Source organism: Ovis aries, chromosome 12 (assembly GCF_016772045.2).
Source record: "Ovis aries strain OAR_USU_Benz2616 breed Rambouillet chromosome 12, ARS-UI_Ramb_v3.0, whole genome shotgun sequence".
In the NCBI taxonomy this organism is placed as follows: Eukaryota; Metazoa; Chordata; class Mammalia; order Artiodactyla; family Bovidae; genus Ovis; species Ovis aries.
The window spans coordinates 50,258,762-50,274,351 of record NC_056065.1 but is presented as its reverse complement, the minus strand read 5'-3'; the positions used below and the strand labels follow the sequence as shown (position 1 = coordinate 50,274,351).

Here is a 15,590-nt window from a genome sequence, read left to right as displayed (position 1 = left end):
TCAGCCCTGTTAGGGGTGATGCTTCTGGGAACCGCCCTCCCCTTGATAACTTCCTGGCCGTACCACCGCGAGCCAGGAGGGGCGGCAAGTTCGTGGAGGAGCAGACCTATAAGCTGGCTCTGAGTTTGGGTTTCGAGAGACAGAAATTTCAGCCTCAAGGAGCCTCCCCCAGAAGAGGAAAGACAAAGGGACTGTCCTAGGTGAGGAAGCCAGCAACAGAGGAGCTCTAGGGGCAGCTAGAATCCGAGGCCACGCCCCTGGCGAGGACGCTGGTTGGCTGAGTTTGGGGAGTTCCACCAGGGGGCGTGGCCTTGGCCCTAGTGGGTGAGGGGCTTCAGTGGGACTGTCTTGCCTGCGCACGCGCCCTCACTCCCCCAGCCATCCCTGGTACCGTTCGCAGCATCTTCCTGGCCCGGTTTTCCTCCTGGCTTACATTATTAATTTTTAGTAAAAAAAATCGTGCCACGTTGTTTGTGGAATCTTAGTTACTGAACTGGGATTGAACCCGGGCTCTTGCAGTGAAAGCTAGGAGTCCTAGCCACTGGACTGCCAAGGAATTCTCTCCACTTACTTTTAAAGGTAATTTTTAGGAGCGAGGTTACTGCTAACGGGCTCTTCTTCCTCTTCATTTTAATATTTACTTTTATTTGTTTGTCCTGGGTGTTAGTTTCTGCATGTGGGACCCAGTTTTTGAACCCATGCCGTCTGGGTTGGAAGCTTGGTGTCTTAGCTAGTCAGCCACCAGAGAAGTTTCTAATGGGGTCTTCCTAAGGCCTACTTAAAAAAAAAATATTGATTTCGGTTGCACTGGGCACATGTTGCTGCCCAGGGGCTCTCTCTAGTTGTGGCGAGTGGGGGCTAGTCTGTTGCAGTGCCTGGGCTTCTCATTGTGGTGGCTTTTCTTGTTGCGGAGCACATACAGGCCAGGAGCATGGTGAAGGGTTAATGCAGCCACAATAGGGTAGCGGAGATGTGCCTGCAAGCGGGTCTCTCTGCTCGGGCTGAACGTGCTTGCAAACGAGGCGTTCTGCCAAGGAGACTGCACACAGCCTTGAGTTTAATGGTCCCTTGCAAACGAGGGAACATTCCCTTCCTTATCATTCCCTTCCTGTGATAAGGAGGAAGAAAGGGCTCTGGACAGACTCTGCAGTAAACCGGAATTTCACTCCCTTTTGCTGTACGATAACATTTATGCACATGTGCTATACTGAGAAGGCTTAGTCATACAGCCTGGAATTCTGCCCAGGGGAGCTATATAAAAGTAAACCGCAAGCTTGCTTGCTTGCACAGTTCTTTTTCCTCCGGCCAGAGTTGTGTCTGTCTCTTGTGTGTCTTGTCTTTGTGTCATTTCAGTCGCAATCTCCAACATCTGGTGCCCAACGTGGGGCTCGAGTGAAACCGAAAGGGTGAGTAACCCTGGGGGGATTTTAAATCCATAGCAGGTGAACTTTCAGGAAAATCATGGGGAATTCCTCATCATCATTACAGACACAATACATGGAGTTGGTCAAAGGACTTCTCCACTCCATAGGCATTAAGGTCTCGACTCGTCGATTGAGTGAGCTCTTTCGCTTGGTGGAGCAATATTGTCATTGGTTTCAATATCAAACTAAGTTACAGTTAAATTTGAAGGAATGGAAAATAAAAAAAAAATTGAGAAAGCAACATCAGAAGGGTAACGTGATCCCTTTGAAGTTATGGACTTTATGTAATGCTATAACACAGGCTTTGACTTTGCTATCTACTGATAATGAAACTAAATCTAATGCTTCAATGAAATGAGAGGCAATTTATGAGGATGTGCCAAACGTTGGTGGGGTTTCTGCACTGCCTGAAGGTAAGGATACAAGTAAGCCTCCTTCTGGAAATGGTGAAACATCTGTTAGTTCGGAATCAGATTCGGAGATTTCTTTCGTTTCGTCAGAGGAGGGCAAAGGGATTAAAGAAATGACCCATCTATTCCAGGAATGGTAGAAATCTCACAAGGAGGAGAGAAAATCTGCGCCTTCTGCTCCTCCTTATGTGTCTCTTTTCCCCACTGCGATTGATTGGCCGATGTGGGCAGGGAACATTGTCAGTTCTCCTTTCCTTTGTCTGTGCTTCATGATGATGACTTACCTGCTCCCGCTAGTGGTTTTATCGATCCTCCAGAATTATTTCCCATCCAGAGACAGCAAGATGACAACATAATAAATATTCAATACACTCCTTTGGAATATAAATTTTTTAAAGATCTTAAAGCTGCAGTGGTGCAGTACGGTCCTCAATCTCCCTTTGTTTTGGCTATGCTGGAATCATTGGGAAAAGGCAAATTAATCATTCCGTTAGATTGGGAATCTATTGCCCAAGCTGTCTTGGAGGGCTCTCAATGGTTGCAACTTCGTAGCTGGTGGGAAGAAGAAGCTAGAAAGCAGGCTCGGATTAATGAAGGACAGAATCCCTCTGGTCCTCTCGAGGACAAGTTAATGGGAGAGGGTCATTATCGGGCTTTAAGAGAACAGGCTCAATACTCTGATCAGGGCTTAAAACAAGTCCGCCAGGTCTTTTTATGAGCATGGCGCCAGTGTGGTGCCTACTGGCCACGCCCAGCCCTCCTTTGTTAAAACAATGCAAGGTCCCAATGAGCCATATACTGATTTTCTAGCAAGACTGAGGGTAACTGTGGAACAAGCTGTAGGGAGGGATGAAATTTCAGAGATATTACTACAAACTTTAGCATTTGAAAATGCAAATACTGAATGCAAACGTATACTGGGACCGTTAAAAGGACAGGGTGCATCTATAGCTGAATATATCAGAGCCTGCTCGGGAATAGGAAGAACAGAGCATCAGGCTAATGTCTTTGCTACAGCCTTGGCCAAAGCTATGAAACCACAAAAGGGAGGTAACTGCTTCCATTGTGGAAAACTTGGTCATATGAAAAGAGAATGTCGGAAATTAAAAGCTGATCAAGGTGCAATTCCTAAAGACAGATCTTTTGCTGGGAGGAATAAGACTCCTCCTGGACCTTGCTGTCGACGCGGGAAGGGGCTTCATTGGACTAATGAGTGCAAATCTAAAACAGACAAAATGGGCAACCCGATACCGGGAAACTGTCCTGCAGGCCTAAGTCCTTGAGGCCCAGGAACAATACTGGGGACTTTTCCTCCCTGTCCTCCTGCTGTCCCGCCTACCCCAACCCTGTTCCCTCCCAACAACAGTTACCAGTCAGTGCCTCATTAAAAGGACCTCAAATGATGATTTCAGACTTACGGTCTGCTACTTCAGGGAGTGCTGCTGCTGATTTGCCACTAGCTGAGAATGTTCTTTTGTCACCAGGAGGAGGCATTTACAAATTAAAAACAAATGTGAAGATGGCGGAGTAGAAACGCGAGTGCTTAGTACTGAGTCTCTGGGCCCACTCGGTTTGGGTCTCGGCGGCAGCGGCAGTGATCATTAAGCAAAGAGAGCCTAGGGTAGTTGGCCAAGATGCCGAACATCGAAATCTTCAGTGGCAGCTCCCACCAGGATCTATCCCAGAAGGTTGCCGACCGCCTGGGCCTGGAACTGGGCAAGGTGGTGACTAAGAAATTCAGCAACCAGGAGACCTGTGTGGAAATCGGAGAAAGTGTTCGTGGAGAGGATGTCTACATTGTTCAGAGTGGCTGTGGTGAAATCAATGATAGTCTCATGGAACTTTTGATTGCGATTAATGCCTGCAAGATAGCTTCAGCCAGCCGGGTTACTGCAGTCATCCTGTGCTTCCCTTATGCCCGGCAGGATAAGAAGGATAAGAGCCGGGCTCCAGTCTCAGCCACGCTGGTTGCAAATATGCTCTCTGTAGCAGGCACAGATCATATCATCACCATGGATCTTCATGCTTCTCAAATTCAGGGCTTTTTTGATAGCCCAGTCGACAATTTGTATGCAGAGCCAGCGGTCCTCAAGTGGATAAGGGAGAACATCTCTGAGTGGAGGAACTGCACAATTGTCTCACCTGATGCTGGAGGAGTAAAGACAGTGACTTCCATCGCAGACCGGTTGAATGTGGACTTTGCCTTGATTCACAAAGAACGGAAGAAGGCCAGTGAAGTGGACCGCATGGTGCTCGTAGGGGACGTGAAGGACTGTGTGGCCATCCTCGTGGATGACATGGCTGACACTTGTAGCACAATCTGCCATGCAGCTGACAAACTTCTCTCAGCTGGAGCCACCAGGGTTTATGCTGTCCTGATTCATGGAATCTTTTCTGGCCCAGCCATTTCTCGTATTAATAATGCATGCTTTGAAGCAGTAGTAGTCACCAATACCATACCTCAGGAGGATAAGATGAAGCATTGCTCCAAAATACAGGTGATTGACATCTCCATGATCCTCGCGGAAGCCATCAGGAGAACTCACAATGGAGAGTCCGTCTCCTATCTGTTCAGCCATGTCCCTTTATAATAGAATAACTCCTGAGGCTTTTCAAAAATAAAGTGAGCCCCACCCCTTGTTTTTTTCTTTGGTGTTTGATGAAAAATCCAGCAGAAGACCCAGCTTGTTGCAGTGTAGTTCTCTATATCCCACATCAGTTATATGAGCGATACTACTATTGTGTTGGCCAAAAAGTTCATTTGGGTTGTTCCTTAACAGTTTATGGGAAAACCTGAATGAACTTATTGGTCAACCCAATACGTCAGAGAAATATAGAGTGACAGTAGCTGCTGGGATTTTCTACCTGTATTGTCTCATCCTGGCTTCTTTGATCTTGTGAGCCTTGCAGCTTTAACTGTTCAGCTTCTACAAGATGTCGGACTTTGGAAAGCTTTGTGTAGAGTGTCCAAATATGTTTGGGGAAGCTCAGACTACTTTGCATGTGAATGCTTCAGCAACTGCCCCCACCCCTCAATGTGTGATAAGTTCTCTAGAGTCTGTACAAAATTATGCAAGAGCTTAGGGAAACCCGAACCCAGATCTGGTTGCTGAGCCCCTGTAAGGCTAGAGAAACCCTAGGGCAGGAGCCTGAGGGGAAGCAACCCACCATAGAGCAAATGATTCTTGGGAGGAAAAAGCCTGATCCATCACCCTTTGCTTGGATTCTGTCACTTGGATTCTTTTTTGTCCCTATTCCTTTCCATTTGGCTTTCCATCTTCTTTTCCTGGCCAAATATAGACTTGGTCCCAAGTGATTGTTGTGCCATAGTTTTCTGGAAAGCGAACTCAATTCCTGCTCTATGATCTGTAACATTAACATGAGATGATTCTGCTGTAGCTTAACCTTCCTTAGCCCACTACCACTGCGGTAGTAGGTTTTCGGTGGTGGTGTAGTGCCTTTTGATTAATTTAACTGTTTATCATCTTTCTTTGGATCTATTTGGCCTCTCAAATGACCTGAGATTTCTGTTTTAAAAAAGTTGATATTACTGTCTCTTGTAGAAGAAACTAATAAAGTTATCTCTTTGATTGTGGGTCTTAAAAAAAAAAAAATGTATTCAGACCACTGCCTAAAGGCACCTTTGGCTTAATATTAGGCCGTAGCAGTGCGGCTTTGAGAGGTCTGACCATAATTCCTGGGGTAATAGACTCCGACTATGTTGGGGAAATTTTGATTATGGTTTCTGCTTCTACCACGCTTTCATTGTTAGCTGGGGAACGTATTGCTCAAATACTTCTCCTACCTTATCATCCCTTTTTGGCTCTTCCTAATGAACGAACAGGAGGATTTGGAAGTACTGGGCGACATATATTTTGGGAAATGCTTATCAAAGATTCTCGCCCTGTTCTCTCCTTGATTATACAAGGAAAAAACTTTGAGGGACTAGTAGACAGAGGGGTGGATATTTCAGTCATTTCTTCTCAACAATGGCCCCAAGATTGGAAAAAAGAAAAAAGCCCTCTAATGCTGACAGGACTGGGCTCCATTGCAGATGTCTGGAAGAGTACCCATCCCTTGCAATGCCAATTCCATAATGGAAGATCAGTGTCTGTTACCTTTTATATTGTAAACATACCTATTAATATTTGGGGAAGAGATCTTCTCTCTCCTTTGGGGGCTTTTGTAACCATTCCACTGGAAAACTAGAAGCCACTGCTCAAATTCCTTGAGCACTCCCATTAAAATGGTTAACTAATACTCCAAAATGGGTTGAGCAGTGGCCATTACCACAAATGAAGCTCGAGGCATTAGAACAATTAGTACAAGAACAACTCCAACTTGGTCATATAGAGCCCTCTACCTCCCCCTGGAATTCTCCTGTTTTTGTTATAAAAAAGAAATCTGGAAAATGGAGAATGTTAACCTATTTACGAGAGGTTAATAAATGTATTGAACCTATGGGAGCATTACAACTGGGACTCCCCTCTCCAGCTCTTACTGCTCAGAATTGGTCATTAATGGTGCTAGATCTTAAAGACTGGTTTTTTTTTGCCATTCCCCTACAATTGCAAGATAGAGATAAATTTGCTTTTACAGTTCCTGTTCTTAATCATGCTCAGCCTGTTAAGCGTTATCAATGGACAGTCTTACCACAGGGAATGACAGATAGTCCTACTTTATGTCAAGAATTCATAGCTCGCTCTTTGCAATCTCTCTGTCAAGAATACCCCAATTATATTCTGTATCATTATATGGATGATCTCCTATTAGCAGCTCCTAGTATTGCTGAATGTGATGAATTCTTTCTAAAAGTACAGGAGACTTTAAGACTATACAATTTGCAAATAGCCCCAGAAAAAATTCAAAAAGACTTTCCTATTTCATTTTTAGGGACGGTATTGGAACAACATAGAATAAGGCCCCAAAAGTTGCAAATCAGAAGAGACCACCTCAAAACCTTAAATGATTTTCAAAAGTTATTGGGAGATATCAATTGGCTACGCCCGGTACTTGAGATTCCTACGTATCAATTATGACATTTATTTTCTACTTTAGAGGGAGATACAGCTCTGGATAGCCCCCGAACTTTAACCCCATTGGCTTTACAGGAACTTCAATTTGTTGAGCAACGACTAAATGACGGCTTTTTGACTTACATGCATCTCAACCTATATCGTTTATAATATTTCATACTGCTTATTCTCCATCTGGTGTAATTGCTCAAGAAAAAGGATTAATAGAATGAGTTTTCTTACCTAACAGCTTTTCCAAAAAATTGACTACATATATGGATAAATTAGCCTTCCTTATACAGAAAGGTCGCCATCGTATTCTACAATTGTCAGGATATGAACCACACCAGATTGTTACTCAATTAACAACTGCTCAAATATCTCGATGTTTACAATTTAATGAAAACTGGCAAATTTCTCTTGCCTCATTTCCTGGTTCATTTTCTAATCACTATCCATCATCTAAATTAATTGATTTTCTCTGGACTAACTCTATGATATCTCAGTCCCCAATTTCAGATGTTCCAGTTAAGGGACCCACTATTTTTACAGATACAAATAAAAATACTGCTGGATATTGGACCCCGGAAAGTTCTAAGGTTCTCCCCCACTCATTTTCTTCTGTACAGCCCGCTGAGTTGTGGGCTATCTATTTAGTTTTGCAAGATTTTCCCCAAATTCCTATTAACATTGTTTCAGATTCTTGATATGCTGTTCTCTTTTGCCTACAGCTTCCCCATGTCTCCCTTCCACTGACCCTTGAAACAGCTATTGATAAATTGTTTTACCAAGTACAACAATTGCTCTTGCAGCGTTCAGAATTAATTTTCTTTACTCACATCCTTGCACATTCTGCCCTTCCTGGACCCTTATCATTCGGAAATGCTACAATTGATGCCTTACTTTATCCTATAGAAGCAGCAAAACAAGAACATCTCTTACAGCATACCAATTCCAAAGGGTTACAAAAATCTCATGCTATTACTCGAAAACAAGCTCAAAATATTGTTCGTTCTTGTTCCATATGTGCACCTTTTGCTTTACTGTTTACCTTACTAGGTGTCAACGTAAGAGGACAACAAGCAAATCAGATATGGCAAATGGATGTAATTTACATTTCTTCTTTCGAACTGCAAAAATATGTGCATCATACTATAGATACATGCACACATTTTCAGTGGGCCACTGCATTACATTCTGAAAAGGCTGACGCTGTTATTACTCATTTGTTATCTTGTTTTGCAGTTATGGGATTACCAGTTGAATTGAAAACTGATAATGCACCTGCTTACCAATCCACAAAATTAGCTCACTTTTTATCTCAATACCATATAACTCATACTTTTGGTATTCCTAATAATAGTCAAGGGCAAGCTATCATTGAAAGAGCTAATCGTACCTTACGTGAATATCTTGAAAAAATAAAAAAGGGGGAACAAGAGAGATTTATGAAACCTAAAGACATTTTGAATAAAACCTTACTTACCCTAAATTTTTTGAATATTTGGAGCAAGGGAAATCTATCAGCAGCAGAGTTGCATTTTCAAGGGAAAGAAGAGGATAAGAAGATCTTGAATACGCCTATTTGGTATAAAGATTAAGAGAAAGGTTGGATCCCAGCATCATTAATATATTTGGTACGAGGGTATGCTTTCATTTCTGTTAATAATTACAGGTTTTGGACCCCCGCAAGATTGATCAGAATCAACAATGGCTGATCCCTTTGAAGAGCTTACTATGCAGAGAAGCTTTACTTTCCGTACAAGGGAAGCAACACCTCCTACATGGGGTCAAATGAAGAGGTTGACCCAGGAAGCAAAGAAGACATTAATGAAGGCGGGGCAACCTCTGAATCCTACCAATCTTTTGCTTGCCATGATGGCGGTGGTGACATGTCAGGTAATTGGTGTATTGGCAAGTAATCATACATATTGGGCATATATACCTAATCCCCTTAGTATATACCTAATCCCCATTAGTAAGAGTAGTTTCCTGGGGGGAGCCCAAAGTGCAGGTATGCACTAATGAGACTGCCTTCTTTCCCCCACCAGCTTGCGGGGGAATAGAACAACTATCTCATCATAAACAACAATATAATATTAGTAATTTGACCATTGCAGTGGAAGGTGTTCCTTTGTGTATAGGAGGACACCCCTTTTGTCTGTCCACCAAGGAACATTCTCATCATTCCTATAATACATGGGGGGTAAAGTATAATAATTACCATTTTGCTACTTTTACTGTGCTTGTTTCCACCAGGGGCTTTAACACCTCGACAGAACCGATAGACATTCATAATGGAATACATATGTCACTATGTCCTGTTAACTTTTTTGCTCCTTCTCTAGAATCTCTGGAGTGGGAACATTGCCGAAGTCATCGACCCTTTAAAGTCATGAATTATTCTGGGTCTATCATTGTAGATTGGAGTCCAGATCATGGGCAATTCTTAGAAAAATGGTTGAATAAATCTCTTAGGTGGCATCATGCAAATAGCACTTTGATGGGCAATGGTAATGAAACAGTTAACTGGCAGCAATTTGCACTTGTCCCTCCTCAATTACAATTGCAGGGATATCCACACATTCAAGGGGATATTTGGAAACTATGGGCAGTTTCTGGTAATCTCACTATCTGGTCAGGAAACTATACTTTGGATAGTGGCGACTCTTCGGGTCCATTTCATGTTAATTTACACGTTAATAAATCTTATTCCTCAATGGCATGTGTAAAATATGCTTTTGCATTGTTATATGGGAATTGGACCTGGAATGATACTGTGGGGTCTGTGTCATGTGATTATTGTAATCTAACTCAATGTGTAAATCAGTCTTGGTGGAAAGAATTTGAAACACAAGCCTGTAACTCCAATTCTTCGTTAGTAATTGTTAAAGCTCGGACAGAAGTATGGTTGCCTATAAATCTGACTAGGCCATGGTCAGATTCTTTTGCTGTTTCTCATCTAGTAACCGCTGTACAGACTTTGCCACACCGATCTCGATGTACGCTTGGTGTGGTCATTGCTTCGATTCTAGCAGTTGCGTCAGTAACTGCAACAGCAGCGATGGCAGGCCTCGCATTACACCAAGGAATTCAAACAGCTGATTTTGTTCAGGACTGGCATAAAGACTCTCATTTGTTATGGCAACAACAGCGAGATTTGGATGCACAACTTGTTACCGACGTGCTCAATCTTCAACACACCGTTTCCTGGCTTGGAGATCAATTAGCTGTTTTATCTACACGAAGTGTGTTGAAATGTGATTGGAATTCTTCTCAGTTTTGTATAACACCTGTACCATTTAACATGAGTGAAGGATGGGATAAAGTAAAACAATCCTCGACTGGGCATCAAAATCTCACTACGGAGATTATGGACCTGGAACGACAAATTTTGTCTACTTTTAGCAGGACTTTACCTGACATTACGGGGTCTGATTTGCTGAAAAGTCTTCAAGAGGGAATGAATAACTTAAATCCATTAGGGCATGTATCCTCACTAATTGGGACTACCTTTTGGAATACTGTGTTTATATTGCTTTTATGTTGTGTTGCTTTTCTAGTCTTCTGGCGATGGCGGAAAGGGAAACAACTAAAGCACAAAGCAGAGAAGATCCAGACCATGCTACAATTTATAAAAGCAAATAAAAAAGGGGGAGATGAAGGGTTAATGCAACCACAATAGGGTAGCGGAGATGTGCCTGCAAACGGGTCTCTCTGCTCGGGCTGAACGTGCTTGCAAACGAGGCGTTCTGCCAAGGAGACTGCACACAGCCTTGAGTTTAATGGTCTCTTGCAAACGAGGGAACATTCCCTTCCTTATCATTCCCTTCCTGTGATAAGGAGGAAGAAAGGGCTCTGGACAGACTCTGCAGTAAACCGGAATTTCACTCCCTTTTGCTGTACGATAACATTTATGCACATGCGCTATACTGAGAAGGCTTAGTCATACAGCCTGGAATTCTGCCCAGGGGGGCTATATAAAAGTAAACCGCAAGCTTGCTTGCTTGCGCAGTCCTTTTTCCTCCGGCCGGAGTTGTGTCTGTCTCTTGTGTGTCTTGTCTTTGTGTCATTTCACTCGCAATCTCCAACACATGGGTTCCAGTAATTGAGTGCACGGTTTTTAGCTGCTCTGTGGCGTGCAGAATCTGTCTGGACTGGGGATCAAACACATGCCCCAGCATTGGCAGGTGGATTATTATCCACTGTACCACTAGGGAAGTCCAAGGCCTATTCTTCTTGTCAGACTTTCATATATTTTGCTTCATATTGTTTTAAAATTAATAGTTTCTCCTTTAGATCTTGGCCAGAGGGTCAGTTAATGGATGGTGCTATCTGCCTACCTCTGGAGTCTACAGACAGGGTTTGGGCCATGAGGTGCAAGGGAAGGGTTTTTCTTGGGATCCTCCAGAAGGTATGACTGGAGGAAAGGCCTGGACACCCCAGGGGTTGGTCAGGGGCCTGGGCCTAAAATGCAAAAAAGAAAGCAAAAGTGAAGTTCTCTTAACATCTGTATCTCGGAGCAGAATATGACACCTTCATCATTCCTGAAAGTGAGTATTCAGGACACTGAACAAAGTTTATGGGGTAGATTTTCCTACTTTGCACACAACTCTGAGATGCTTTATGACTGCCCAGCAGCACCGGTTGTTGCTGGTCAGTGAGTTACTTGTAGTCAAATAATTTCAAAAGCAATTGTATGAAAAGTAGCAAAAACTTTATAGCTGAGTCTTTCTTACATTTTATCTGAGACAGTTCATTTTAACAATTCTGAAATAATGTTGGAGTGCCAAGTCACCTTCCCCTCTTGGGCTGGCCACTCCAACACAGAGGACAGTGTTACCCAGGCCTTCGACCATTGCTGGAGGAAGTCTTTGCTCCATGGTCACACTTCCAGAGTTTGTATCCTGCCCCCCTTTCTTTGTCCTGTTTATGATTTTTCACCTAAACAAAGCAAAAAAACTGCCAGTTATTTTACCAGAAAATCACATTTGTTTCCCTTGTGGCTCAGCTGTTAAAGAATCCACCTGCAATGTGGGATACCTGGGTTCGATCCCTGGGTTGGGAAGATCCCCTGGAGAAGGGAAAGGCTACCCACTCCAATATTCCGGCCTGGAGAATTCCATGGACTGTATAGTCCATGGGGTCGCAAAGAGTTGGACACGACTGAGCAACTTTCACTTTCTTTCAGGTTTGTTTGGCAGCAGTAAAGAATTATAACTCAGGACATGTAACTGTGATAACCACATGCAAGTCTGGTAAAGCAAAGAGGACATTCTTTTATAGAGGAGGAAGGGAAGTTGTTATAAACAAGTCCATTAGAGGAAACATTGGAGTTTAAATAAGATGGCTTCTCACTGGCTGAGCTGTTGCCAGGCAGGGAGATCTGCCTGGTGGTGGTGGTGAGGTGGCTGCTCTGGTCACAGGTGCAGGACTCCCCTCCTCTCTGGTTCTGCGTGGACACTGGGGGTATATGCCTGAGGACTTCCACCTTGTGGCCTCCCAACTCCATTTTAGTTGAGGTGTCCCTTGATTAATTTTCAGATAATTCTTCTCTAAATGTTTGCAGGAGACGTGGCTTTGCTGCCTGTGAAGGGCTGTGTGTGACTTCCAGTATCAGAGAAGCCACAGCAAGGGTCTGAGTGGTTTTACTGACGTTTGCTGGAGTTTCGACTTATTCAAGAAGTAGAATTTGGGGCAAAAGACAGTAGATCGACCAGGATTCGTCACACCCTTGTTAGCTTCAAATATGGCCGTTTCAGCCTGTTTGCTTATTTGCAAGTTAGATACAATACCTGTTAGGAAGTTGTTCTTATGAAGGAGCCCTAGCCGCCCCCCTGCCCTGGCCCCGCTCCCTGAAACTCCTGCACAGCCCCTTCCCCCGCATCCCCCATGGCATGCTGGTGTCTGCTGGGCCTTCTCAGTCCTTCCCCACTGCCAAGCCTGTCCCCTGCCCCCTCTCACAGGCTTGACCTACATCCATATCGTGGTCAGAAGTGATGGCTGCAGTCAGGTGGGCCCAGAGGAGCCCATGTTTCCAGGGAAACATGAGATAGCAGCAGATGTGGGCCTGGGCTCAGGAGCCCACAGGGTCCTGAGAACTGGGTCTGGATCCACGGGTGGGAGAAAGGGTATGGGCCCCCCACCTTGAACCTCCTGACCCACTGCCAACACTGACTCGCATAATGTAGCTTCCAGGACTCCCATCCTGACCACAGCCCTTCCAGGCCCATTTTCTATCGCTGCACATTAGGCCTCAAGGTGTCTCTGTGTTGCACACCATCCACATTCATTAGGCCTCACCACATCTTGGGGTGCTTCTGGGCACCTCTGCTGGCCTCCCCTAATTAGACATTCTGGAGGAGGGCAGGTGGAGTGGTCAGTAGTGAGGGGTCACCAGAGCTGCCAGGGCAGAAGAGGGCAGAGGCTCAGACCAGGGACAGGTGGCCCTTGGGCACCCAAGGCATTGGGATCTGAGCCTGTTCTAAGTGTCTGAGGGTGAGGGGATCCCAGGACGTAGTCCCCTGGGAAAGGATTTCACAGACCTTAAGTACAATCCCAAGTGTGTGAGCCTTCAGACCCAGCTAGCGGGTAGGGCCTGGAGGGGGAACCCCACCATCAGATGAGCCCACTGGGGTCTGCCTGGGCCTGGGCTGGGCCCCTGGCCACCCCAGGTCACTTGGCTGTAGGGAGTTGAGGCTTCCAGTACCTTCCTGGGTATTTCCTTCTAGGCTCTCCCTGGGATGGCCAAGCAGCCCTTCTGGATGCTGCCCCTGGTCCTGTGGGTCCACTCACCTGCCATCCTGGCCATCACCTCAGCCAGTTGCTCCTAGGGAGCCAGGTTTCCGTCTATATGGGCACTGTGCCTTGCATATGAAGGTGGGGGCAGCCGTGGCCGCAGCTGCTAGGGCCTCTGGCTCGTCCTGACTGGCAGATGGGGAAACAGGGACAGCACCACTTTGGCTGCCCTTTGGGTACCCTTTCTACACGCCCAGTGGCATGACCCCTGCCCTGGCTGACCCTCCACAGTCCCCACCTTGGCCTGACCCTGGGACTCAGCCTCTGAACTCCATGGGGGTTGGAGGGGACATCTGAAAGTCACCCTCCGGACCCCAGGGCTGCAGGTGGCCCCCTTGTGGCTTCAGACCAGTGTCCAGGAGTGTCCTGGGAACCCAGGGTCCTCACCGAGCTCCCAGTAAGTCGAGCTGAGGTCAGGCTGTGCATCTGTCCCCAAGGCTGCCTGTCTGGAGCTTCTGGGGGCGAGAGGCCCTCCCCATGGGGTGCCCAGACCAGCCCTGAGTGTCCTCTGTGGGCTCCTTCCTCCTTGGCCTTGCCCACCCTGACCTCACCTCTTCCACCAAATATCCTGGTGTTTCCTGGTTTGGACGCAGCCCAAGCTCCAGCCTGGCTCTTCTGGGGTGAAATATGCCAGCAGTGGCCTACTCCCTGATGTGGTGACTCAAATACCCCCACCCCTGGCCCCAACACCCCCTTCCCAACTTCTCTGGGCTCCTCCGACAGACCCCTCCCACAGGGCCTCCATCTCCACAGCAGCTCCCCCTCCTGGTTGGCACCCTGGCAGACTTCCAGTGTCCTAGCCAGTGGCTCCCGGGTATGGGAACCTCAGCAGGACAGGCCTGGCCCAGGCTGCCCTAGGGCAGGAACTGCTGGACATGGAGCCTGATCTGAGAGAGAAGGGAGATCGGCTGGGTGGGTGCCCAGCACTGAGGCCTGGGAGGAGGTCAAACAGGCCAGGAAAGGCCACCACCCTGACAGTTGGGATCTCTGAGGGACCAAAGGCCTGAGCCCACAGAAATACCCTCCCATCCTGCAGCCTCTGTGCCTCCAGCTCCCCGCCCCCTTCCATGTGCTCCACAAAGCCTGGAAGGTCAAATTCAGAGATAACAGCCTTTGATAAGCACGGTGACCCTGCAGGTGGTGCCTGTGCCAACAGAGCCTGCACCTGTGGTCCAGAAACCCTGGCCAGTGGGCTGACTCCTGCCCGCAAGTAGATCCTCTGCTCCTGGAGCAGCAGGGCCCAGCCTGGGGTCCACACATGCTCAGCTAAGTCCACAGAAACTTGGGGTTCTGACAGCATGCCCACCCCACTGCCCAAGGACACACTGGCTTCCAGGCAGACATGCTGGCCACCGAGCCCCACTGCAGAGGAGATAGCAGAAGCCTCACAGCCACTGAGACTCCCATGCAGGATGGGGTCATGCTCCCATGTGTGCCTGGATGCGAAGGGAGCTGGGGAGGCAACCGTACACACATGCCTCTGACCCCAACGAGCAGGCCCTGGGCCGCTCCGCTGCTGGGTCACCCACTGCACCTGTCCTGTGCTGGCCTTGCAGCAGTGCCCACAGGGTGCTTGTCACAGCTCCCAGGCCCCAGCCCACAAGGCTGTGTCTGTGTCCAAAGTACCTGCTCAGGCTCTTGGCAAAGCCTGGCCCCGCCTAAGCCCAGGCCCGAGAGGGGGAGGCCCAGAACCAGAGAGGGGACCATGCACCCGCTGGCCTCCGTGGGGCACCCTTGGCCCAGAGCTTGGGCTCCTGCAGGATAGGCCCAGAAGCCTGTCCCCAGGATGTGACGGGTAGGGTGCTGCTGGAGTGTGAACCCCCCCCACACCCTACAGGTGTGCCAGGGGTAGCCTCAGTGCATCGGGACTCCCCAGGCCCGCCCACCCCCTCCGTGATTTGGTGTTGGTTACAAAGAACCAAATAAAGTTGTTGCTAAACCCC

General features: G+C 46.8%; 1 protein-coding gene across 8 annotated transcripts; it reads left to right on the top strand.

Moving 5' to 3' along the window:
• Positions 1–74: 74 nt before the first annotated feature.
• Positions 75–10,880, top strand: LOC114117237 (ribose-phosphate pyrophosphokinase 1-like). 8 transcript variants are annotated; one of them, XM_042257425.1, is made up of 4 exons: positions 75–200; positions 1,354–1,406; positions 8,525–8,748; positions 9,198–10,880. In XM_042257425.1, the coding sequence occupies exons 3-4, from the start codon at positions 8,634–8,636 to the stop codon at positions 10,532–10,534; spliced, it is 1,452 nt and encodes a 483-aa protein (XP_042113359.1). In that variant the 5' UTR covers positions 75–200; positions 1,354–1,406; positions 8,525–8,633; the 3' UTR covers positions 10,535–10,880. The 8 variants fall into 8 exon arrangements, with proteins under 8 accessions (XP_042113359.1, XP_027831592.1, XP_027831591.1 ...); XM_027975790.2 differs by lacking the exon at positions 75–200 and adding an exon at positions 369–579; XM_027975791.2 differs by lacking the exon at positions 1,354–1,406.
• The last annotated feature ends 4,710 nt before the right edge of the window (positions 10,881–15,590 follow it).

Coding starts and splice junctions, on each gene's coding strand:
- LOC114117237 (XM_027975791.2), top strand. CDS start 8,634: ATGGGGTCAAATGAAGAGGTTGACCCAGGAAGCAAAGAAGACATTAAT. Junction 8,749..9,197: donor TGGCGGTGGTGACATGTCAG/GTAATTGGTGTA, acceptor CTCCTTCTCTAG/AATCTCTGGAGTGGGAACAT.